This window comes from Macaca thibetana, chromosome 2, assembly GCF_024542745.1.
Source record: "Macaca thibetana thibetana isolate TM-01 chromosome 2, ASM2454274v1, whole genome shotgun sequence".
Lineage (NCBI taxonomy): Eukaryota > Metazoa > Chordata > Mammalia > Primates > Cercopithecidae > Macaca > Macaca thibetana.
The window spans coordinates 117,164,616-117,191,697 of NC_065579.1; the positions used below are offsets into that span (position 1 = coordinate 117,164,616).

The 27,082-nt window shown below is 39.0% G+C and overlaps 1 protein-coding gene and 1 pseudogene across 13 annotated transcripts in view; both read right to left on the reverse strand.

Moving 5' to 3' along the window:
- Window positions 1–27,082, reverse strand: part of CADPS (calcium dependent secretion activator) — a 483,238-nt gene that overhangs the window by 371,140 nt on the left and 85,016 nt on the right. For all 13 annotated transcript variants that reach the window (XM_050781204.1, XM_050781210.1, XM_050781212.1 and 10 more), the window contains exon 2: window positions 3,972–4,085. In XM_050781204.1, coding sequence (XP_050637161.1) covers window positions 3,972–4,085 — 114 coding nt within the window. The remainder of the gene's footprint in view (window positions 1–3,971; window positions 4,086–27,082) is intronic.
- LOC126947758 (60S ribosomal protein L14-like) overlaps window positions 15,305–27,082 on the reverse strand; it is a 28,037-nt pseudogene continuing 16,259 nt past the window's right edge.

Genomic DNA, 27,082 nt, shown 5'->3' on the forward strand with positions numbered 1-27,082 from the left:
CCAACTTGCTCTTAAGGGTGGCTAGCTTTGCTCAGACTGGGCTGGATGGGCACAGATGGAAAAGGAATAGCACCTCCTCTCTCCTTTCATTTATTAAAAGATGATATTTACTACTATAGCATGCTGAGAGATCATTGCAGCACTTGGCCCTCTATATCTGCAGATTCCACGTTCATGCATTCAACCAACTACAGATCCAAAATATAAAAAATAAGAAATAACAATAAAAAGGAATACAAGTAAAACCAATATAGTATGACAATAATTTACATAGTATTTACATTGTATTAGGTTTTATGAGCTATCTAGAGATGATTTAATGTATAAGGGAGAAGGCCAGGTATGGTGGCTTATGCCTGTAATCCCAGCATTTTGGGAGGCCAACGCAGGTGGATTACTTGAGCCCAGGAGTTCAAAACCAGCCTGATTAACATAGTGAAACCCTCTCTCTACAAAAAAAAATATAAAAATTAGTCTGGCATGATGGCATGCACCTATAGTCCTGACTACTTGGGAGGCTGAGGTGGGAGAATTACTTGAGCCCAAGAGGTGAAGACCATCATGGGCAACATAGCAAAACCCTCTCTCTACAAAAAATACAAAAATTAGTCTGGCGTGGTGGCATGCACCTGTAGTCCAACTATATGGGAGGCTGAGGAGGGAGGATCACTTTAGCCCAGGAGGTTGAGGCTGCAGTGAGCTGTGATTATATGACTGCACTCCAGCCTGGGTGACAGAAGGAACCCTGACTCAAAAAAAAAAAAAAAAAAAAAAAAAGTATATGGGAGGATGTGCATAGGTTATACACAAATACTATGCTATTTTATATCAGGGACTTGAGCATCTGAGGATTTTGTATTTGAGAAGTCCCGGAACTAATGCTCTGTGGATACCAAGTAATGAATATACTGCCTTAGCAAAACAAGACCAATATCAAAAACTGACTTTTTAAAGTACAGAAATCCTAGAACATTTTGAGATTACTGCTGTTACACTATTTTTTAATGTCATTGCTGTTGGTAAACTGGAATGTGAAGTTGTGGCGTTGTAGGGTGGAGTGTGTGTGTATGTGAAAGAGAGAGAATTTGGAAGGAGGATATCTGTTGGTTTTGTCTGCTGAGCATATATTCCCCCCGTTTTGGTAAAAAGCAGCCTAATGTTTCATTAAGAAACCATTACATTCTTCCTGAAAATGGTTCCATTGAGGCTGAGACTGTACTCAGGTGCCAGAGATGGTGGCTGTCCTAAGCTTTATCCCCCAAGTCTATTTCACCCCCATCCACCGTGATTGATTTAAGAAGGGACAAATGATCCATGTCAGTCCAACTAAGTCACCCCAGGTCTTTGCTAGGGAGCTCCGTAGGGGTGTTCTCTTTGCTACTGGAGTTGCTGAACTGGTAGGATGTGCCCTGGGGCTGCTAAGGTCTTCCACATGGAGAGAAGCTGACCAAGAAGGAAGTCAACACAGGGATGAGCACAGTGGAGAGGTGCGGGGCAGATACCCATCCCGCTGGTAACTTTGGAGCCTCTGGATCCAGCCATGGCTGAATCCAGGCCTACTTGTGGACTTTTAAGTTACTTCAGGAAATAAATGTCTTTTTAGGGTTATCCAGTATGACCTAGGTATCAGTCACTTATAATCCAAAGAGTCCTGACTAAGACAGGGGCCAACGGAGAAGCAATTGGAACCCAGAGTTGGGTAGAGGAAGAGACACCAGCTTCTCCGTAGCCCAAGAATGAAGGGGAAAGGAGAAAGGAAGGTGTAATCAACTTGGACAGCCCCCAAGTAAAGTGTTAACCCTGATCTCCTGATAGAGAACCTTCACTTCAGAGGATTAGACTTCCCTGGAAAAGTGAATCTAAGGCTCTGCAAAGTATTTCCTAATGAAGACAGCAGTTAGATCATTAATACCCCACATCCTTTCTTATGTTACTCAAATGCTAACATTAAATATTCAGTCATTTCTCAAAGCCTGTATTCTTACCAGACAAAACCAGAAACTGTTTCAAATAAACTAGCCACTATAGAGGAAAACATTGGGATCACTATAGATGTAATGGTAATTTCCAGAGACTCATTAGCACGTTGATGACTATTAATTTTCACATTTAATTAATAGATGGAAATGACACTTTCTTTTAATTTATGCCATTAGTCAAATGAGCTTTCTAATTAAGATTTGCAATCTATAAATTTATAAACTCTGGTGAATGACTCTAAATATGGAGAACTATTGATAGGGGTCTGCTTGGCCTGACAAGGCTTCTGCCATTACTCTCCCACTGGCTTTGAGAACTTGAACAAAGAGGGAAAATTAATTTCATCCCTGGGCAGTTTCTAAACAAAACCTTTGTTAAATATATTCAAGTTATTCACTATCATATATCACTGTGATTCCAAATCTCATTTCTACTCCCCGTGAAATTCAACCAAAAAATTGTACCACATCAGATAAAGCAGCAAGTTTGACACTCATTGGCGATAATGAATGATACTTGTAAAATTTTTAAAGATTTAAATTTGGACAACTGTAAAAACAAATTTGACTTCTAAAATAGATCCAAATAAAAATTTCATGAAGAAAGTGGTGTGTAAAAGGAGTCTGTGGTTGGTCCCAGGAAACATCACGAAGATTATTTACTATTAAATGCTAATTAGCAAACCAATCAATAATATTTTCACAAGATCTAATTGCAGTCCTACTCTCTCCATGAAGGAAGGAGTCAAGTGCTTTAGCAAGTGGGAAGAAGAGTTTTGCCAAATCAGGATTTTGCCTCTACTGAGGCTTCAATCAATTAACATATTGAAAGCATCTGTTGTGGGCTGAATCAGATGGGGAGACTAAGTACGTACTTAGAGCACCAGCAAAGTAGGCACACCAACGTTTGTGTTTTGAGATAATTTTCTATCTAATAAATAAAGGAAAGAAGGAAGGAAGGAAATCAGTGAAACAATCCTGGGGGAAAATCAGATTTTGTTAGGTTTTCCTTATACCTAGCTTAAGGTTTATCATTATTACTGTGAATTGTATATAGCAGGATATCATAACCTTTCAGTGCTTAGGAGCTGGGCTCTAATGGTTGTCATCTAGGCTTTACAACACATCAGACATTTGGGGCATGGATTCCAAACACAGAGAGAATTTACCTGGTTCACATTAAAATCGATTAATATAAAATAAAATGTCACTCAGTGACCAAATAATCATATTTGAAAATATGTATATGAGGAAAGCATTGCCAATATGAAGGTTTGGCATGTCCATTTCATAATCATGTACAAATAATAGCCAATATACACACTAAGAAAGAACAATTATAAAATTTAAAAATATTTGCAGAAATACAAATCCACTTTACTGATAAACTTCTGATGTCTAGTGGTGACAATTTACCTGTAATACATATTCAGAACATGTTCTCTCTTTTGTAGATTTTCTCTAGAGAATGGCACTGCATTTTGGACAGTGGTCCCAGCTCCAGATACGCAAGCAGCATTTTAGAAAAAAGAATAAGGAAGTTCATGAAGCCACCATCCTTGGGAGGTGCTAACATCCTTTAAAAATGGTATAAGTGGTGAGAAAAATACTCCTGACTCAAAGTCATAGGTTGTGATTTTTCATAGCTGTGTGACCTTGAGTAATTAATTTAACGTCTCTGAGCCTCAGTCTCTTCATCAGTAAAATGAAAATACAATCAGACCTAATTCATAAGACTGTTATATCTTGTATGAAATACAATCAGTATATTGTCGGGTATAAAACTCCGTTGTTAAATAGTAGCTTACATTTAGTTTTCCCCAAAACAAAATACTGTTATTTCTTAACATTGTAACCAATCACCAACCCCTTTGCCTTAGGAGGGATGATCTTGTAGTAAACCAAAGCGATTGTCCCCATTGCCCTGCAGCTCAGACTCCCCAAGCCTGGGGCTTGAGTAGTTTTGGTGTTCTTCCGCACAGCGATTCTCACCTCATAGTAACTCTGCACAGCGTTCATGAAGGCTTCGTCAGCCATGATCTGGGTTTCCCCATTGAGGAAAGCCTGAAACCTGTCCTTGACTGTCTGCAGCTGCTGTTTGCTGATCTGTAAGAAACATAAAAAGAGGGGAATGTGAGCACTTGTTCCAGACAAGGATCATGGATGTTTTATGCTGAAGATGCCAGGCCCTTTGGTGTACTGGAGCTGGCTTGTACAAGTGTGTGAAAGCTGATTAGGGAATCTGCGGAAACTTCTGTGAGCCAGTGTTAAACACAGCCATTATTTTAAAATAATATAAATACATTATATTAAAAACAAAGTTAATACACTTTCGATACTTAAAATTCATTTCCTCCTAGTTATTTTACCACATTTCACTTTTCTCAGCGCTTCTGAGGTTACTTACACCTATGGCATTTGCATGAGGGAAACTCTATATAAGGGAGTGCTACCACCCATCTCTTCCCAGCTCCACATTCAGTGTTGTCTTATTGGCAGCTTCATATCAGCCAAGGTGGGAGTATTTATACCATGGAAATTGGCAAATACTACAAAACAGTTTTTGTTTTTTTTTTCTCCTGAGAGATGGTTGTTAAACATGTAATAGCAAGCACAGCACTGCACATGCCCCTCTGGTGGTCTGAAATACCTTGATAAATGAAGTATGACCATATGCAGTGGTTTTCAAACCTTATTGTTGTTGGTACATCCATGGTCACATGACAGACGATGTTTGGGTACAGGATACACCTCTGGGTTGTGGCATAGAGAATTTGGGTACTAGGTTATGTGCAATTCCTTGCTTATCAATCCCACGTTTCTTTCCTAGGAAAACATTCCTAAAAGATTCATACTCATTCCTCCTCCTCACCCCTTATCTGGTTCTATATCACCATCCATCAGGTATCATTGCAGGCAGCACTAATTTATTAAGCCCTTCCCAGCCCCTAGGCTAGGGGCAGATCTTCCTGCTTTGTGATTCCACAGCACACTGTTTATTTAACTGCTTGATGATGATTAAATTTGTTACATGATGTGTCTTTTCTTGCTTTTTTCCCAGGGCATAGCTAACTGTGCCAGTTACATGTGCCAGACACTCAGGGTTGATTGCATGAATGAATGAATGGAGTGTACGCAAGACATGTTATTTTCAGGTATCTTTTCATTGGTTCTAATTTATATAAAATATGTATATTAAAAAGTCAGCCAAAATTTTGCTGTTTTAAAAGTTAAAAACTTAACTCTGAAAAAGTTAAACTTTTTATAAAAAGTTATGCTTTATAATTGATCATGAGAAATTACATCTGAGAACCACTGTTAGAGTGGAAAAAGTAAGAAGATCAGTCCAGTACCAGTTCTGTTGGCCACTATGTCATCTGGGAAAAGCTACTTATATTCTGCATTGACCTGTGAAGAGCCAGCCTTTCTGGATCAGGGCTGGGTTTAAATAAATTTTATCTCATCCTTAGTTTTCTCACTTGGAAAATAGTGGTGATTCTAATTACCCACTGTCCTGGGATAGTTGTAGTTATTCAATAACATAATGAGTTCTTTTAAAATATTAAAACTTTTTATATAAATCCAAGTGATTTTACCATTAGAGTCAATATAATTAGAAAATAAAGTTTAACACTTTAGGAGACTCAAAGCCAGCATGAGTTTTGACTCAGTCAATAAACAAAACCAAAACAGAATTTTGTTTGTGACAGAGATGGAAGCTGGGTGCTTTCATTAATTTTTGTATCTTTGGAAGAAGTTGGGGAAGAGTGAACTCAAGGGTAGATTAAAAGGGGTTAGAAAGTTATCAGACTCATATTTGTTACATTCGAGGGCACCACTATTTAATGTTAGCCACATGTATAATTTTAAGTTTTATAGTAGCCACATTAAAAAACAGAAACAGGTGAAATGAATTTTGATATACTTTATTTAACCCAGTATAGCCAAAATAATGTTTTGACATGTAATAAGTATATAAATTATTAATGAGACAGTTTATGTTAAAAAAAATGCTACGCCTTTGGAATCTGGTGTCGTTTACCCTTACAACATATCTCAATTCAGAGTAACCAAATTGCAAGTGTTCAATAGCCACAGTGGCTAGTGGCTATTGCACTGGACCAGTTCAGACCTAAAGCATGGAATAAACTCACTTCTAAGTTGCTTAAGCTTTCCTGCTCTGACCCATGGATACTGATATGTGAAATTGAAGAGAAAATCATAGTTATTTTTTATGTGCTTGAAACCATTTGAACTGAAATATTAGGTAGCAGTTGGTTTGCTCATAAAAATGATACCTATAACATAAATTTATTTTAAGCAGACCAGCCTTAATCTAGTTCACAAATCCTAGCAGTATAGGACCAACCAAGGCATCTCACAGGATTTCTTGCTCAGAATTCCTTCTAAAACAGTGTCAATACCAGCTTTGTGTGATTTTGGGAGTAGGGTGGGATGACAGGGCAGGAGAGGAATGGAGGCCTATAGACCTCGCTTTTGTCTTAAATGATTAAGTAATTGAAATAAAATTATGCACACACCATATGAATGTTCAAGATTGATTGTTGACCCAGGCCTAATCTATTATCTCTCTTACCTTTCCTTAAATAAGCATGGTACTCATTTAGTTAAGAAATATTTGGCCGGGTGCGGTGGCTCATGCCTGTAATCCCAGCACTTTGGGAGGCCAAGGCGGGTGGATCATGAAGCCAGGAGATCAAGACCATCCTGGTCAACACGATGAAACCCTGTCTCTACTGAAAATATTTTAAAAAAATTAGCCGGGCATGGTGGCGGATGCCTGTAGTCCCAGCTACTCGGGAGGCTGAGGCAGGAGAATGGTGTGAACCTGGGAGGCGGAGCTTGCAGTAAGTGGGAGATCACACCACTGCACTCCAGCCAGGGCAACAGAGCGAGACTCCATCTCAAAAAAAAAAAAAAATTTATAGAGCACCCACCCTCTGCCCAGCCCTGCACCAGACACTAAGCGTTCAGTGGTCAACACACACAACCCCTGATCTCACCCATTATTTCTTAGGGCTGGGCACTAAGGAATCAAAAGAAATAAGGGCTTTTCTTCAGGGATCTTATAGTCTAAGTGGAGAGGAAAAGGCAAACAAAAAAGCACATAAAATTATGATTCAGGATTTCAGAGAAAAGAAATTACAGAATATAAAACTCTCAATGGAGAAAGGAGCTAAGGAACTTCAGGAACATTAATTTTAGTCAAGTTCAGAGAACACACATCACAAAGCCACACAAAGCATCCCTTGCTTCCCTAGTCACATTAAGCTGTCAGCAGGAGAGTTGGGGGCATGGACTTCAGTGGCAGAACTTTATGTCTAGGTTTTGCCACCTACTGGTTTATAATTCACTACTTTTCTCACCGCTAATTCAACAAGCCTAGTGTTTATTTACTCAGCTCACTAGCCGTGTCTCCCTGGGCAAATGACTAACCTCTCTAAAGCTCAGTTTTCTCATTGGTAAAATGGGGCCAATATTGACCTCACAGGGTTGTTGTGAGGATCAAGATAAGCAAAATACTCACTGCAGAACTTAGTACAGAATGAATGCTAAATACATCTTTGCTACTGTGATGATTCATTCTCATCTTTATTTTTAAAAAAACAAACAAACAAACAAACAAAAACAGAGTCTCACTGTTGCCCAGGCTGGAGTGCAGTGGTGTAATCTCGGCTCACTGTAACCTCTGCCTCCTGGGTTCAAGTGATTCTCACGCCTCAGCCTCCCAAATAGCTGGGACTATGGGTGCGCGCCTCTACTAAAAATTTTTGTATTTTTAGTAAAGATGAGGTTTCACCATGTTGGCTAGGCTGGTCTCGAACTCCTGACCTCAGGTGATCCACCCGCCTCGGCCTCCCAAAGTGCTAGAATTATAGGCATGAACCACTGTGCCCACCCTAATTCTCATCTTTGAGTGTTTGCACATACTGTTCCCTTGAGAATGCCTGCCTCTGGGGACATTTCACATGTACACGTCTTTAAATTTAGTGCATGCACTCCCTTCCAGACTCCTCAGGTGGAGGTCGCTGTTTTCTCAGCATTTTGTTCACAGTCCTATGGGTGCATGTTTTATGTGGTGAAGTAGTTATTTATTTAAACTCAAGTGCTCAGAGGCAGAATCATGAGTCAGGAGTTGAGAGCACAGGCTTGGTGTCCAAGAGACGCAGGTTCAAGTCCTGGTGATACCACTCACTTCCAAGCTGGATGACCTTAGGCAAGCTACTTTCTCTAAGCCTTGGTTCCTCCTTAAAAAATTTGGATGATAAAACCGACCTCCTAAAGTTACTAAAAAGATGAAAAGGAAATGAGGTAACATATCTCAAGATCTCAGCAAATGGCCTGCAAAAAACAAGAGCCAAATGATAAGGGGCAGATGATAAACTCAATGGCCTCCAAGGCCCTGCATGGTGTACCCTGACTTTGACTCGCTCCACTCTGCTCTTTACTCACTCTGGTAGCCAGCACACTGGTGTCTTTTTTACTTCTCAGCTGTGCCCCGACTTTTCTTGCCTGAGAGCCTTTGCCCTTGCTGTTCTCTTCGCCAGGGATGTTCTTCTGGTTTTCCCCATGGCTGGCCCCTTAGGATTCAGCCGAGCCAGCATATCCTGGGAAGCGCTTCCCTGACCATCCAGTCTACAGTAATGTTCCCCTAGCTAATCTCTGTCACAGTGCCCTGAAACCTGAGCATTTCCTGCACAGTCATTATCACAGTTAGCACTTACCTTCTCTAAGGTAAAATTATTTAATTATAACGTGTACATAGAAAAATATACATTATCAGCACAGAGTATGAAGAATTCTTTCTTCTTCTTCTTCTTCTTTTTTTTTTTTTATTTTTAAGACAGAGTCTTGTTCTGTTGCCCAGGCTGGAGTGCAGTGGCGCCATCTCAGCCCACTGCAAACTTCGCCTCCTGGATTCGAGTGATTCTCCTGCCTCAGTCTCCTGAGTAACTGGGATTACAGGCAAGCACCACCACGGCCAGCTAATTTTTAGTAGAGATGGGGTTTTGCCATGTCGGTCAGGCTGGTCTTGAACTCCTGGCCTCAAGTGATCCACCTGCCTTGGCCTCCCAAAGTGCTGGGATTATAAGCATGAGCCGTTATGCCCAATCAGTATAAGAAATTCTCACAAAGTAAACTTTTCCAGATAACAAACTTTCACATCAAGATAAACGTTACCCAGACCCCAGAAGCTCCTGCATACTCCCAAAGTCATTCCTTCCTCCAAAAGTGACCACTAGCCTGACTTCTATTATCATAGATGAGTGTTGCCTGTTTTTGAACTTGATATCAATACGATCATACATGATGAGATTCATCCATGTGGTTAGGAGTAGCAATAGCTGGTCCCTTCTCATTGCTGGGTAGTATTCCATTTTACAGGTATACCACAATTTATCCATTTTCCTATGATGCATTTTAGGGCCTTCTTTATTTTAAAATTATACCTACTTTTCATTATCTCTCTCTTGACAAGAATGTATGTTTCACAAATACAAGGACCCTATCTGTCTTGTTCACTATTGTGTTTCTTGTTTATAGCTGTACACATCTGTCTTGTTTACTGCTATGCACACAGTGGGCTCTCAACAAATGTTTGCTGAATGAATACATGAGCTTATTAAGGGCTTAATGTATACCAGGCACAGTGTTAGGCTCTGGTGATATGACAGTATCAAGGCACAATCTTAGCTCTAGAGTTTCTCACAACTGAGTCAGAAATCACATACTCATCTTTGACTTCTTAATACCCTTTGCCAATTGCATGAGTGAATAAAAATCTTACTTAGAAGCTTGCAAAAGCCAGTCTAAGAATCAACTGTGGGACAGAGTTTGTCTCTGGTTAAAAGTTAACTGACTTAGATAGGATTGAACCCAAAAGGTGACCTTGCATGAATAAACTGAAATAATTGGCCCAGAGTACCTGACAGTACAACTTTAAATAAACAAATGAGCTTCGATGAGCTGCTTACAGAGAGAATCCTCCTGAAATAGAAATCCACCTAAAAGGATTGAATATGTATAGAAACCACTTGTGCATCAAGGTCAGAATTCGGAATTGCAGTAATGAATTCCAAGCAGAAAACCTGAAAAGATGGAAGGTGATTATTGTAGAAGAAAGTGCTGTAGCAGCGTTTGCTAGAACTATTCAAGCATTCTTGGTTCCATCTACCTCATTAACCAAGGCCTGAAAATCCCCACTGCATTTCAGGCAGTTTGTAATTTACTGAAGCATTCTGGAGAAGTGAAATGTGATCTACAGTGAGGAGAAAACCACATGTTCTAAGTGTTGGTCTCAGGAGGGGCGATGTTGAAGTCAGAGCAAGCTCAGGTCAGATCCTAGCTCTGCTATGAGACCTTGGTCAAGTAGTTGGCTTTGGGTTTTTCCTCTGTAAATAGGGGAAAACAATATCTACTTTACAGAGTCTTTGTGAAAACTAGGTGGGATTATATATGTATAATATATATATATATATAAAACATATAATAATATATAGTATCTGGCATAGAGTAAGGACTCAATAATAAAAACAATATAAGAAGTATTTTTTTCCCTATCATTTATCTTTTATCTTCTTTCAATGCTTTTTTTATTCACTCAGCCTTTTGAAGGTATCACTGATGTGGTATTCCTTACCTCAGTCTTTCTTGGCCCTTCTATTTTAGAGGCTGGAAAGCCAGTCACCACCTTCCCAGTTTCTCTTGCAATTATAGGTGGCCATGTAATAGAGGCAGAAAACTACTGGGGGCATCTTCTGGAGAAATATTTGAAATCCTCATGAAAATGAGCATACTCGGTGGTATAACCCTTTCCTTTCCTACTGCCCCTTCTTCTGCTGAGAATACAAATCTATTTCTACAGCCATGGTATCTATCTCATGACCATCCAGGAAAGGCCAAGAGCATCACAGAAATGTGGTCCTTACATTTTTGGGTGGCTGAACAAATGTTCGTAAACACCCATCTCTGGCTTTTTCATTAAGTGAGAAAAAAACGAATTTCTACTTGCTCAAGTCACTGTATGTTTTCTCTTACTGGCAGCCAAATGCATTCCTAATGGATACACGTGGTTTACAATAATCATGGAAGAATGCATAATTACTAAGATGCTTATTGGCTAATACGTCTCCTACTGCAACAACAACTGTACCAGAAAGAAGGGGGAAGCAATGCTTACTGTAAAAGAAGGAATCTCAAATACCTGCATTCTAAGCATAGGCAGCAGTGAGTAGAAAAATATCTTTGGGCGTACGGAGATGTTCCAGTTATATACGTAAATTAGGTCCTTTTCTACTTAAAGTATAATGTCAGCATTGTACATTATAATTTTTTTTTTTTTGAGACGGAGTCTCGCTCTGGTGCCCAGGCTGGAGTGCAGTGGCACGATCTCGGCTCACTGCAAGCTCCGCCTCCCGGGTTCATGCCATTCTCCTGCCTCAGCCTCCGGAGTAGCTGGGACTACAGGCGCCCGCCACCATGCCCAGCTAATTTTTTGTAATTTTAGTAGAGATGGGGTTTCACCGTGTTAGTCAGGATGGTCTCGATCTCCTGACCTCGTGATCCACCTGCCTCGGCCTCCCAAAGTGCTGGGATTACAGGCGTGAGCCACCGTGCCTGGCCTACAATTTTTAATATAAGCCATGCTTTTTCTTTTTTTAAAAAGGAAATCATTATCTGGGAAAAAAGGAGACAGGTTTTAAAAGCTTTTCTTTATTATAGGTAATTGGAAAAATGTCAACTCAACAAGTGCTTAAAATAATCAGCTAATCTAGAGATATTATGGCAATGTTTATTTAATTTCTTTTTCTTGAAGACTTCAAAAATTTATATTAGGCCATGAATTTTATTAAGAAATAAAATACTCCCTTTCTACAACCAGACCAAATATTTTCTACTCTAAATGAAGTCCTGCTTTTAGAAAATTTAGAAATCGCCTCATCTTAACCAAATATTTACTTATTTACATAAAGTTCTTCTCAGCTTTTATATTATATATATATTTACATAACATACTCTGAAAAAGGCATTTTAAGTGAGTTTTATTTAGCTTGAAGAAAAAATCTGAAAGACTTTATCATGGCAAAATATAAATGAGTAATTCTGAAATGCAAGTTGAAGGGGAAAAAACATATTGAAGGTGGGAAGAATTACGATGAGGCTGTCACCCTGGACTTCCCTTTGGAACATGGCTTCCCAAAATTCAGCAATTCAAATAATAATTCAATTATTTAAGTAATACTCCCATGAGTATGTCCTCCCCATGTACTAACTGTACTATTTACTTTTTGTTTTTGCATTAAACATATATCAAATCACTTTCTTTTTCTTAACTAAAACTTGTTCTAAGCAATAATATCTGAAACCATAAGCTTTATGTAGTTTTATGTAGTAACTATAGTTAAAATAAATATGTTCCATCCTCTTGCATCTATACCACATTTTACAAAGTGCTTCTTTAGAAAAAATGTCAAAGTCTGCTATATATAACAGTTCTTGTTAATTTTTTAAAAATTTAGGGTAGCAGCTGAATATAAGTTAATTATTACTTTTAAAAATTAGCTCAATTTTAAAATTATTTAATAATAGAAAGACCAATCAGCATGCTATTCCTAAAGATCTATTTTGGGGCAGAAGAGAAAGAATAAAGACCTATAAGTTGGCCACATGATAATCTAACAAAGAGTTCTATGACCTATAGGGAAAGGAACTCGGAGACATAATTTGAACATTGATTAAGATGGGATTCTCCCAACCAACGATTATCTAGTAGAAGAGGAAAAAAAATAGGAAAAATGCATCTAGAAGGTGAGTTGGGGCTAAAGATTGGATTGAAGATCAAAAGAGAAGAGGAAAAGGATCAAAGGGGAAGAAGAGGAGAATGAGGTCTATTTTTCACCCTTCCACCCACAAAGCTCTTAAAAGTTGTTCTTTAGTAGGACAAATGTTCTACCCTTGAACCCAATAACATTTAAAAAAAAAAGAACATATTTTTCCAAGTTGGAGGTACTCAGGCAGTACTCACAAGGATTCTTCTGGTATGTGGTCAGATAAGGAGTTCTAGAGCCAAAGATCTCATTAAGAGTTAGTTGGCAAGTTGCCATCATTCTCAAACATTGTGATTTCAAGTCTCTTTCCCCTGCTAAAAATCACTGAGGACTGCAAAGAGGTTTTGTTTATGTAAGTTGTTTTATAGCTGTTAACAAATACTATAGTGATATTAAAACTGAGGAGTTTAAAATACTAACTTGTTAAAAAAAACCAATAAACTCATCATATATTAAACTGAAATAATACCCTTTTATGAAAATAATATTTTCCAAAACAAAATAATAGTGAAGACTGGCAACATTTTATAGCATTGCAAATATCTTTTAGAGATTGGTAGAGGACAGTTAGATCCTAATTTCTTTCTCTGCATTCAGTCTGTTGTGAAATGCTGTTTTGGTTGAAGTATATGAAGAAAATCTGGCCTCCCACAGATAGGTTGTTGGAAAATTGAGAGATACTGTAAAAGCCTTTTCAGATAAATGGGATAGTGTTCCTGATACTATACCAAAGCCCCAGTGGTGGTATTTTCTTGAAAGTTAGATGCAATGTAAAAATCAGACACTATATCAATGAACTTTCTATACTCAATTAAAACCCATTGATCTGTCTTGCTATTGGAATGAATCTTTTACCCATAAGTGGTTTTTTAATTTTATTTTTGTTTTGTTTTGTTTTTGAGACAGAGTCTCTCACTCTGTCACTCAGGCTGGAGTGCAGTGGTGTGATCTCGGCTCATTGCAATGTCTGCCTCCCAGGTTCAAGTGGTTCTCATGCTTCAGCCTCCCAAGTAGCTAGAATTACAGGCGTGCACCACCACACCCAGCCAATTTTTGTATTTTTTTTTTTTTTAGTAGAGATAGGTTTTCACCACGTTGGCCAGGCTGGTCTCAAACTCCTGGCCTCAAACAATCTGCCCACCTTGGCCCCCCAAAGTGCTGGGATTACAGGCATGAGCCACTGCTCCTGGCCCATAAGTGGTTTTATTTTTAAAAAATCATACATTGGTCATATCAAAAATGAATTGTGTGAGTTATGTTAATTTTCCAAATGTTCACACATTTCATCACACAATACATAAAAAAATCATATGACTTAATATTGCCACTGATATCAAAAAAATCTTTAGGTATTAAGAAACTGTCCAGATTATGATGGTGATTGAAATCTCAAATTTTATTATTGGCAAAAAATATTGTCAGTTGTTCTTCTTGAAATAACAGGCTCTCTCCATTTACTTTATAGAAAACATCTATGAAATACCTACATTTGTGTGTTGTTTTTCCAAGTAAAAATGATATTCGATTTTTTAAAAAGGCTTGTTTAGTTGGAAACTCAGTCAGACAAGTCCCTTCCCATGAGACAACCATTGTCCTTCCTCATGCTACCTAAGTGCTTTATGTAGTTACCATTTCATTGTATAGAATATTAAAAAGGTATGTGCCCAAGAATCAACATTTAATAAAATTAACACTTTCTATGGTTTCATCAAGGAAAGTATTCTGTGAAGTTGGCCATTTTTAAGCAGGAAGTACATGGCCACGAGAGATATAATGATTACTAGTACAGTTTGGCACCACTACCTTGGTTTGTGCAAAAGTACCAGCAGTCTTCCTCATCATTGCTTTTTCATCATTATTGATAATGTTAACATAGTGAGAAAAAAAAGCATATAATGTCTTGGCATTACTAGGAAAATCACCTTGCAGACTTCCAGGGGCATGTGGACTACGCTTTGAGAACCACTGCTCTAGTGAATCCATGATTCTGCTAGTAGTGAATCTACTACCAGCAAGGTAGTAGTCAGGAGGAGAGTGCTAGGGTATAGTCTTGGAGAAAATAGCATGAGAATATAATAAGCAGAGAACAGAACACGGTATAGGGGCTTGCATGCCAAACTGAGGAGTTGGGCTTTAATTCAAAGAATGGTGGGAAAGCATTGAAGTGTTTTACAAAGGAGAGTGACATGGTTTAAGAACACGTAGAATTGGCCGGGCGCAGTGACTCACACCTGTAATCCCAGCACTTTGGGAGGCCGAGGCGGGTGGATCACGAGGTCAGGAGATCGAGGCCACCCTGGCTAACACAGCAAAACCCCATCTCTACTAAAACTACAAAAAATTAGCCAGGCGTGGTGGTGGGAGCATGTAGTCCCAACTACTCAGGAGGCTGAGACAGGAGAATGGCGTGAACCCGGGAGGCGGAGCTTGCAGTGAGCAGAGATTGTGCCACTGCACTCCAGCCTGGGTGACAGAGCGAGACTCCCTAAAAAAAAAAAAAAAAAAAAAAAAAAGAACATGCAGAATCAGGGAATAAGAATGAGTTCTGGGGGTTAGCATAGAATCAGGAGAATGTTTCAGGCTTGCTGTGATATTTGAAGAGAGGAGGGTCCTGAATAGTATCTAGAATCTCAGTTTGCAGAGACAGGGATAGCTAGGAAAAGAGGAAGGCCGTAGGGAGAAAAGGTGAGAGACAGATGAGGAGGGCATTCCAGGTTGAGGGTACAAAATAGGTGAGGAAAGACAAAGATGAGAAACTGTGGGTCCTTCTTGGAGGACACAGCAAGTATCTCTTTTGTCAATTACAATCTATACCTTGCCAACTCCAAAAGCAAGGATTAGAGGCGGCTGTCTGAGTATGCACAACAGAGGAGTCCAAAAATAAAGTCACAGCTATTAGAAACGAAACTGCAGATTGTTCCATTTGGCTGGAGCTCAGATTAAAATACTAGCACAGCAACATATGAAATCACTAAATCTCCACACACCATCTTGGGTCTTATAAGGTTTAATAGTGAACTTTATCAGTAGCAATTATTTCCAGAGAAAAAGTTGAAAAAATCTGAATGCAGTCTGTGTACAGGTTATACGTGGCACTAATGTAACATTCACAAACTGTGACCATGAGCTTCACTGAAATTGATTTAGATAAGAACCTTATCGTGCCAGCATGAACAGGGAGAAGAGGTACAAGTGATTGGCAGTCACTTTTCAGGCTGCTGGGGGATGTGGAGGAATGTGGAGACTTTGACTGGTTGTTCTAACAATCACCATTCAGGATCCAGAATAGCAGAGAGTAAAAACAGGACAAAGAGTCAAGGTGATCTGAAACTGGGAAATACAAAAACCACAAGTGCACACCCTAATGTAAACTAGGATCTTTAGTTAATAATAATGTATCTGTATTGGCTCATCAACTGTAACAAATAGAGCACACTAATGCAAGATGTTAATGATGGGGGAAACTGTTGGAGGTAGGGGGATAGGGAGTATATGGGGACTCTGTACTTTCTGCTTAGTTTTTCTATAAACCTAAAACTGCTCTAAAAAATAAAGTGTATTAGTTAAAGAGACACACACATGTGCACATGGAGACCTTCTATAAAGGGATCCAAATACAGCAGCACATGATGCAGGCCTAAGCATGCCCAGGGAAGAACAGAAAATTCTATCACTCAAGCCTGTCCTGATATTCAGAAGCAGGAAAGAGTAAAAAGCCATCAGCATTTCTGAGTTTCATCATCTCATGTCTTATGGCAATATGAGCTGACTGAATTGTACTGAGGTTTCAGACTTTTCTGCACCCGCAGATGAGTTCTGGCTTATTAAAATGATATTTATCATTGGCTCACTTCTCCCGCTGTTATATTATTGATAATTTAAAGGCATCAGTGATTTAATGACTCTCGTTCCATTTGACAGAGAAATAGCTTTGGTTCCTTTTGGAAGCAGTGGAGAGGTTGAACTTCCCTCAGGTTGACTGACACCGCTGGTCCTATCAATGGACAAACAGTGTATATTTCATGTATTGGTAAACACGTGGGGATGCTTCATGGAATATTACTGCAATCACTTCGGAGATAGCTCCTTTTCCCCCTTATAATATTTGGTTGCAAGAAATGTCGAGATCATTGCCCCTGTGGTTAGTTAACAATTGTTCAAATTTCATTTTTTAGCAAGTCGATTTTTTTAGTAACTCCGCTGATGCATTTTAAAGCTATTAATGCCATTTAAAAGCCTTTCTGCATTTTCCCTTCACTTTCTTTACTTGGCAAAATCTTGTTTGTCTATCAAAATACTACTTCAGATCACTTCTCTCTGATGGCTCCTTCCAGCCCCTGAATGATACCTCTTTAGTCTGAACTCCCTCATCCCTGACTCTTGGTATTTATTATATGATTGATACATGGCATGAACTTTAATGTCTATCTTGCATCAGCATTACCCATGAAGCTTGCAGAAAATATTGATACCTGTACACCCACCACAGACCCACTCACTCAGAATGGCTGGGAATAGAAACCCAGGTATGTACAAGTTTAGAAACTTCACGAGCATTTCTGACATATGCCAAAGTTAAGAGCCATTGCAAGAAACACCTGCTGAATGAACTGAACTATGGTATATTTTTATAAAGGATTAAAGGTATTTCCTATTCTCTTTAGTATGAGTTAAATATTCTGCAACTTCATGTGAAATAGAAACTAGATTTTTCTTTCTCAGAAAGAACATTTACTTTTTTTTTTTTTTTTGAGATGGAATCTTGCTCTGTCACCCAATGGCGTGATCTCAGCTCACTGCAACCTCCACCTGCCAGGTTCAAGCAATTCTGTCTCAGCCTCTCAAGTAGCTGGGATTACAGGCACATGCCACCATGCCTGGCTAATGTTTGTATTTTTAGTAGAGACGGGGTTTTGCCATATTGGCCAGTCTGGTCTCGGACTCCTAACCTCAGGTGATCCACCCACCTTGGCCTCCCAAAGTGCTGGGATTATAATAACCTCTTTTGCTTTCTTGCCAAATGTCTTTGGAGCTGGTGCTTTTGGGGCTGGAGTGTTTTGACCCTTCTGAGAGTCCAAAGGAAGCACTGCCTTCTGGCCTTTGGTTTTCTGGGCAGGAACCTTCTGGGTTGCAGCCTTCTTGCGCTCAGCGGTCATCTTTTTTTTCTGTAACTTTAGCAGCAGCACTCTTAATAGCAGGTGCTTTTTTGGGAGATGTTTTCAGGAGAGCTGCCTTTGAAGCTTCTTAATTTCATTCTTGATTATTCTGTTCCCCATTTTGCCTTCATGACTTTAAAATGATCAAAATCTGCCATCTTGGCTTTCCCTTCTCTGGCTTCAATCTTCTTTGCCCGTCATATGGCTGCCCATTTTGTGTTGTCTGCCTTCTGTCAGGCTTGTGGGACATAATTCTGGTGGGTACTGTGTGGAAACTTGAGGATGAAATCAGTGAGCTGCACGCATTTGAAAGGCATAGCCTGTCTCCTTACTTGAGTGCAAGGTCTTTCGACCAAAGTCCCATTCTGATCAATAACATCTACAGTTGTGACCAGTTTTCCAACATAAGGTCCAAAGAAGATGTAGGTTACCTGACCAACCTCCACGAAGCTCCTCAATACAATGTCAGTGGCATTCAGTGAGAAGGAAACTAGATTTTTCAATGCAGTTTTAGAAGACTAAACTAGGGGACAGTAGATGGTACAGTAAAGCAGATTCAGGGGTAACATAAAGATAAAATTCTGTTATTTTGAACACTTTAAAAATGAGTTAGGTTGCCATTTGATGCAGTTTCTTGTCATTGAGAGTATTTGCTTGTTTGGAAAGGATTCATCATTGAACTCAGGGCTAGTGGCTACCGCAGCCCCTTGCACATATAATTTATGGTACTTTATTTCATAGGGTTTTTGTTTTTTTTTTTTTCCAGGCTGGTCTCAAACTCCTGGGCTCGGGCAATGCTCCCGCCTTGGCCTCCCAAAATGCTGGGATTACAGGCGTGAGCCACTGTGCCTGGCCCCAGAGGTACTTTCCAAATAGAAAAATGATCCAAAACTTGAAAATACAGACTGGGCAACATAGCGAAATCCCATACCTCAAAACTTTTTCAAAAAATTAGCCAGGCATAGTGGTGCATGACTGTGGTCCCAGCTACTTTGGAGGCTGAGATGGGAGGATTGCTTGAGCCCTGCAGCTTGAAGTTGCAGTGACCTATGATGGCACCACTGCACTCCAGCCTGGGTAACAGGCCCATCTCAAAGAAAATTAAAATTATAAATTAAACTTGAAAATAAAAATAAAAGATGAACGTGTCACCTAGTTTGTGATGAAGGACATTGTGTAAAAAGTTTGGAGAATGAGGTCCTCTCATTCTCCAGAAAAACTCTAAGTTTGTTTGACTTACTTTTTTTCTACTGATTAGGTCCAGACTCTATGAAGCTAGAAGTTAACTTGTAGAATACTGATAAGTTGCAAATGATTTCTGTCTAGTGGAAAAAAGATGAGCCCCCAAATTATAGTATTACTGATCTAATAAACATTAACCAATTTTGAATATAACTCAGCAAACTTATTTTTGCATTCCTTTGCTAATTGCCTATATAAATCTCTCATCATTTATTGCTCTTTGAACCAGCTTTTCCATCTTGCTAGTTCCTTCATTAACGAGTTAAATAAACCTTTGATAATGGCTCATTAGATATTTATATGAGTTATGTTTTTAACTTTGTGAAAAATATACTTTGACAATATATAAAGGACTTATCATAGGGCTTGGCAATCAAGTGCTATCCAATAAGTGTTAGTCATTACCTATATCTTAGGACTCGTACATTTATATTTTAAAAAGATACTATTAGGGCTGATGCTATTAGGATATAATTTGCTTCATTATCTGTGATTCTCGCTGCTAATATGAATGAGATCTACTGAGATAAGCAACCAAACTTGTGTTGCAGGAAGTGTATGTTTCTGGGGTAAGAGGACAAGTACCACTATATTCACATAAAACATAACTGGGAGGCTCGTCCTAGGGCAGACTCCACAATCTCTCTCAGGAATGTTTGCTCTCCTGAAGGCTTACAGCAGAGAAAGCCACCAGCCCTTTTGCAGCTAAGTTGGCTGCTGCCAAATATAAGAGCAGTGAATCTACTAGCAGGAACAACTTGAGGCCCTGTCAGAATGCATACTCCATGGATACACTGCCATTTAGAAATACAAAAGTCACTCTTACACAAACCTCCTTTCAAAGAATAAGTGGATTTGAAGTTGGGTGCAAAGCCCAGAGAAGAGTAGATATGCTGAATCAGTCTCTTGGGCCTCTGACACATCAGCAGAGAAGGGACAATGACACACGTGACTCCCAGCATGGGCAGCCAAGAATCCATGAGCAGAAATGGACAGAGGAGCAATGTGGGACAAGTCTTCTGAAAAGAGCAAGTTGAGTTTTGTCGGGAGGGACCGAAGGGCTAGAGAGAAAACTAATCCTGGGAGTGAGAACACACCCATGATTGTGAGTGGGGGGCAGATGGCAACTGAGGTGATCTGAGATGCCCCACGGAAGCCAGTACTCAAAGCCAAGCAGACGGCAAGATGGTAGGGGAGACACAAAAGCTGCACATTCCAAGTCTTTGCACCTCAAAGACTATCTTTTGGAAGCTTGTCTCTTTGATTATGAAAAAAAATAAAATAAATAAAGGACCAGAGCAGACCTTACAGCCTTCACTTCACTAAAATTCTTCATTTGTATTTGGTCCCCAGAGCCCTCACAATTTGACTGAGACTTCTGAGTTCTAAGAAGCTTCTAGAAAAAGCTAAACATCAATTTCTAGTCACTTATTTCCTAATGTCTCCCTTTACCCATACTCAGTTGACATCTGCACTACTGAGAGATCTGGATTTTTGGTGAAGGTTTAGAAGGACAGAGTCATCATTCTGGAATGTTGGTTAAAAATATATGGGGAAAGGAGAAGATATCCAAAGGTGGGAGACAGGAAAGAAATACCATAGGGGGAAAAAAAGACATTTCCCCCTCCTGGTAATTTTTGTACAAGGTGGTCATTAATGAAGCCTCTCTAAAGTTTAACATCAGGACTTACTGTTCAAATTTCAGAAGCCCTAATCCATCCATCCATCCATCCATCCATCCATCCATCCATCCATCCATCCATCTATCCATCCATCCACTCATGCATCCATCCACCCACCTGTTCAACCACTTATTAAGCATCACTATGTGCCAAGCACTGTTCTAAGCATTGAAAAGTCAGTGATAATTTAAAAAGCAAACAATCTTGCCCTTTTGGAGCTACCATTCTAATTGATAATAATGAGGCCCAATGGATGATATGGGTTCATGCCCAGCACGTTACTTAACGTGTCATTAAAAGAGGTAAATTTGGACTCACAGTTTTTCATGAAGACACCAAAGGGCAAAATGGCTTCAAAAAAGAATGCAAGCAGGAAAAAATAGGGAGAGAGAAATTCTATACATTAAAATTTGGCCATGAAGGATGGTCACATTTCTTTCTCTAAGAGGATGTACAGCATTTAAAGAGCAGAAATATTAGATTACATGGGGGCTAAACCTTGGATCAGAGGAAAGTGGCCTTGAAAATTATCTTTGGTGCATAAGCATGGGATTTTAGGAGTTTTGCATATAGTCTAGTTTTGTTTTTTTTTGTTGTTGTTGTTTTTTGTTTTTGTTTTTTTTTTTTTTTGAGATGGAGTCTTGCTCTGTTGCATAGGCTGGAGTGAAGTGGCCCCATCTCATCTCACTGCAACCTCTGCCTCCTGGGTTCAAGCAATTCTCCTGCCTTAGCCTCTCAAGTAGCTGGGATTACAGGTGCCTGCCGCCATGCCTGGCTAATTTTTGTATTTTTAGTAGAGATGGGGTTTTGCCATGCTGGCTAGGCTGGTGTCAAATTCCTGACCTCAGGTTATCCACCTGCCTCAGCCTCACGAAGTGCTGGGATTACAGGCTTGAGCCATTGCATCTGGCCTAGTCTAGCACTTTTTAATATAGCATCTTACATTCCTCCAGAAGATTGCTATGGTTCCAGAAAGAAAACAAACACTAAAAATGTGTGGCTTTCCTTGCACAAAGGTGACCTAAGTGATCGGTCTGAGACCTGGGCAAGCAATGTCAGTGATGTGTGTTCTCTCTGTTTCCCAGGAAAAGGCAAACTCTAGTTTCAAGCATAGGTGGGAATGGTGTACCTCAACTTTTTTTTTTGAACCACTAAGAACTACTATTGTTTCCTTCTACAGACCCAAGTTCTGAAAGACAACTTCCTAAAACTCTGTATTTATCAAGTAATGGTAAACCAAGACTATTTCTTATTTTTATTACTCTGAGCCTCAGGTTAGCAGTACCTCTACACTGAACTGATATAATTCCAGGTTTGATGTGTTAGCGGTCCTGGGAAAATTGAAAGACAGCAAATATATATCGGGGCTCCTGGGGTCTGGAGCAAGACAACCATGTGGCACTTGAATTCCGGCTCAGCACTTATTGGTTGTGAGAGCTTAGGCAATTTTCTTAACCTATTAGACATGATTATAAAGTTAGAGGAGGCAAGTTAAGAAAGATATATGTGCAGGGCTATTTGTTAAAGTATTACTTATAATAGCAAATGTCTATTGCTGGGGACTGGTTAAGTAACAATTGTGTCTCCACACAATCAAGTACTATACAAGTATAAAAGGAGTGGAAAATAGCTTTAGATACTGATATGGAATGAACTCCATTGGATATTGTTAATTTAAAAATATGAGGTGGAGAAATACATGTATAGCATAGTACTATTTATCTAAGAGAGAAGAAGAGAAATACACACAAGTGCATACATGTGTGAATGCACACATGCACACTTACATTATAAAACATTACAAACCAAAGCTGAAAATGAAATGATGTCTAGACCTCTGAATACCATTTCCTGTGAAACTTAACCAGGGTTCCTTGGAGCAATGGCTGATTTCCTGTCTTAAGCATGAAATGTACATGATGACCCTTATCTTACCAGAAATTAAGGAAGCTCTCAAAGACTGCTGGGATTCTATTTAAAAAGGACATAGGAACCAATTAAAGGAGGCTCTGTCTGGCCATAGATGGTTTGAGAATGTATAAAAATAATGGCTACATAGTATGTGATGTCAAATTATTTAAATCATAACATTACTCATAAAACCAAATATATAAATGATCACCTTCCAAGGATGTTAAGGTACCAACCCATTGTTTTGATAACGTAAGTATCAAGCTTTTTGTGTGTGTTTGTGCATGCCATATGAATTGCATCTCAGACTAACTAAATAATTCATGAGAAAAACTTTCTCTTTATAGGCTTTTTCCAGCTAATACATGAAAAATAGAATGATACTCTTCACCCTGTTGCAACTTCCAATGAAATAATGGATGTAGACAATTGTCACTGATGGATATTAAAAGAAAGAGAACTAGTTATTATGTGTCTACTGATGGAGGTACAAATACTGCCTCTGAAGTATTCCTGTAGAAGAATCAAATATTAATGTGATAATCACTGGATCCTATTACCAATTTATGGGGGAACAGAGAGAACTATGTTAAATAATATCAAGGGGTGTAACCAGCAAAATCCAGACTGTGGGAAACTCTCCAAGAAAAATGATCTAGTGTTTTCAAGAAAAGAATGCAAGCAGAAAAAAATAGGGAGAGAGAAATTCTATACATTAAAAGATACACAAGGGCCATATCAATCTATTACAATGTATGCACCTCATTTGGTACCTGATTTGAATGAGTGAACTAGAAAATATTTGTGAGATCTTTAAGGAAGTTGGAAACTGACTGAATATTTGAGGATATTAAAGGGTTACTGTTAGGCTTTCAGGTGTAATAATGGTACAGTGGGTTATGTTTGAAAAACAGATCTTTATATTTTGGAGATTTATATTATAATATCTATAATGTTATGCCTGGAATATGCTTTAAAATAATTCATTTCAGGAGTATGGAGAGCACAAATGAAAGAGATTAACCATGAAGTGATCAATTATAAGCTGGATGATGGGTATAAGAGAGTTAAACTAACCTCTCTACCTGTTTATATGTATATATGTTTGATATTTTCATAATTTAGAGTGTTTTTAAAAGCTAGTGAGTGATATAACTCTAGTGGGAGTGGTGGCAGGGTCAAAGGCAGGGAATGCCGGTGACCAGGTCTATTTATAGCAACGTAACTTTCCCACCATGATCATGCTTCATCTCAACATCCTAGCACTGTGAGAGTTTCATTTGTTTGTGCCACACTGCAAACATTTTGAAAAGCTGATTTTTGAATGTCATACACTTTGAGCCTTGCTTTGCCATCCAGCATTTTTGTTGTTGTTGATACCAAAGTAACCTTCTTACAGGACTGCATTACTCACTCAGTACATAATGGTGAGATTTCTGGTCATTCCCAAGACTGAAAGAATGTAATATGATACTATTAAAGACCCATCAGCTTCCCTGCTCCCATATCTGCTCAAGGTGATTAAGTTGGTGATAAGAAGGTAAGCGCAGTGAGTAGGAAAATGGCAGAGTCAAACACTGTTCCTATTTCTCATTGGCCATATTATGAGGTTAAAACAGACGAGTTATTCAAATCTCTCAAGACCAGACTTTCCCAGTGCAAACATGAAAAATATTTTATATATGGATCATCATCAACACTGAACCATGCCCTGTGCATACTGTGTCTTGAGACGTCAGCTAATGATAGCTTGAAACTATCACAATTAGTAAGTCATAAAAAACCAAGCATCTAGGACACAAAGAAAAACTCTTTTCAAAAAGAGAAAAAAAGGGCCAGGAGTGGTGGCTCTAGCCTGTAATTCCAGCACTTTGGGAGGCTGAGGCAGGCGGATCATTTGAGGCCAGGAGTTCAAAACCAGACTGGCCATCATGGTGAAACCCCGTCTCTACTAAACGTACAAAAATTAGCCAGGCATGGTGGTGCATGCCTGTATTCCCAGCTACTTAGGAGGCTGAGGCACGAGAATCGCTTGAATGTGGGAGGCAGAGACTGCAGTGAGCCGAGATCGTGTCACTGCACTCCAGCTTGGGGCATAGAGCAAGACCCGCTTACAATAAAATAAAATAAAATAAAATATGAAATAAAATAAAATAAAAATAAAGTTAGTTATTTTCTTGTTAACCATTGAAAAAAAGGATGTTATGCAGAAAGCAATGTGAAAGTAGAAACTCTTTTTGGAAATGACTCTTCTAATGTGTGATGTGAGGATGTACCCATATATTTGATGTGCCTATAAAAATCTCTAATGGTAATTCCAGCATTTGGGGAGGCTGAGGCAGGGGGATTGCTTAAGGTCAGGAGTTCAAGAGCAGCCAGGGCAACATAGCAAGACCCTATCTCTAAAAAATTAAACACAATGGCTAGGTATGGTGTCACATGCCTGTAGTCCCAGCTACTGAAGTAGGAGGCTGAAGTAGGATAATAGCTTGAACTCAGGAGTTTGAGGTTAAAGTGAGCTATGATCGTGCCACTGCACTTCAGCCTGGGTGACAGTGTGAGAACTTGTCCCTACAACACACACACACAGACACACAGACACACACACAGACACACAGACACACACACACACACACACACAATCTTCCTAAAATATTATAAATGATCTTATAAACTTGATTAATCTGTTCTCAGAGGTTTTGAACTAAGTTTTAAAGAAATTTTCAAAAAAATATAAAGACAAAACTTTTATTGAATAATAACAATAGATTGACACTAGAAAAGACAGCAATTTGCTAGCAGATGTTTTAAAAATCCTGGAGTAATTGGTGGGTAGAATTGAAACACAGATATCTTGGTATCAAAAGCACAGCCAGCAATGCCTATCTTTCATTTCAATCTAAGGATCTTTCTGAGGCATCTTTTTCAGTTATGATCAAGTAATGTTTTAAAAACCTCAAGCTGGGCATAGTGGCTCATGCCTGTAATCTCAGCGCTTTGGAGGCTGAGGCAGGAGGATCACTTGAGCTCAGGAGTTAGAGACAAGTTTGAGCAATATGGCAAAACCCTGTCTCTACTAAAAATATAAAAAATTAGTGGGGCATGGTTGCATGCACCTGTGGTCCCAGCTACTTGGGAGGCTGAGGCAGGAGGATCACTTGAGTCCAGGAGGAGGAGGTTGCAGTGAGCCAAGATCGTACCACTGCACTCCAGCCCGGGTGACAGAGCACGATCCTGTCTCACAAACACACGCAAAAAACCAAAAGCCTCATAACTGTGCCTTTGAGTTACTAATTCAGAAAGCCTGAAACAAAAATTTTCAAAAATACTAAAGCATATTCAAGCATATTTTTTATTATTATTTCATTTTCATGAGATTGAAAACACTTTCATACCATTGATAAATATAATACAACCAAAACATTATTTTTTCTATGGCTCACCCTTTTAAATGTATACTTTTATCTATATTTTTCCTTGCATAGTATATTAGCATAAGCCTAGTTATTAATAAATGAGTGCAAAGAAGAGGGTATCCTCAAAATGTTTTACTGACAGGATGTGTGTTCAAAATAGCTTGGAAACCATGGATACAGCGATTAAGGGTCTTCGTTTTGGAACTGGACTGCTTACGTTTGAATTTTGAATCTATTGTAGACTTTGGACAATAGCTCGGCTTGTCTAAGCCTCAGTTTGTCTACAAGACAGGTATATTAATAGTATCTGCATTGTGACTGTTCAAAAGATTAAATGGGATAATATGTGAAGTTGTAGCTATGTCTTTGGCACATGGTAAGTATACCACAATGTTAAGTACTATCACCATAATCATTATCATTGTCCTCATCCTTGTCATCGTCATCATCATCATGAAATCAAGCTGTCTGGTCACAATCATTTATGTTCTAAATATAATAATAAAATATAAGTAATCTTCAATGTGTCTTTAATGTGTTTCTCACAGTTGCGTAAAAAACGTCATACTTATTTTGGCAGTTTTATTAAAGGTACAGCTGCTCAACTAGGTCAGATGTCCCTCAAGGCCCGCTTGAATGATGTGATATGAACACACCACACAGTCAAATCTGAAATAACTGAAGGGCAGACAGTGAATGCAATACCTTTTCTGATTAGATACCTCCCTTAATTATTTACAAAATGCATAAATGAAAACTAAGAGGGTCTTGGAAGAAATCGGGCAGGACATAGGCCAAGTACTTCTCGCCATATGTATCCTCCCTTCAGTTTCCTCTAGGGTTCTG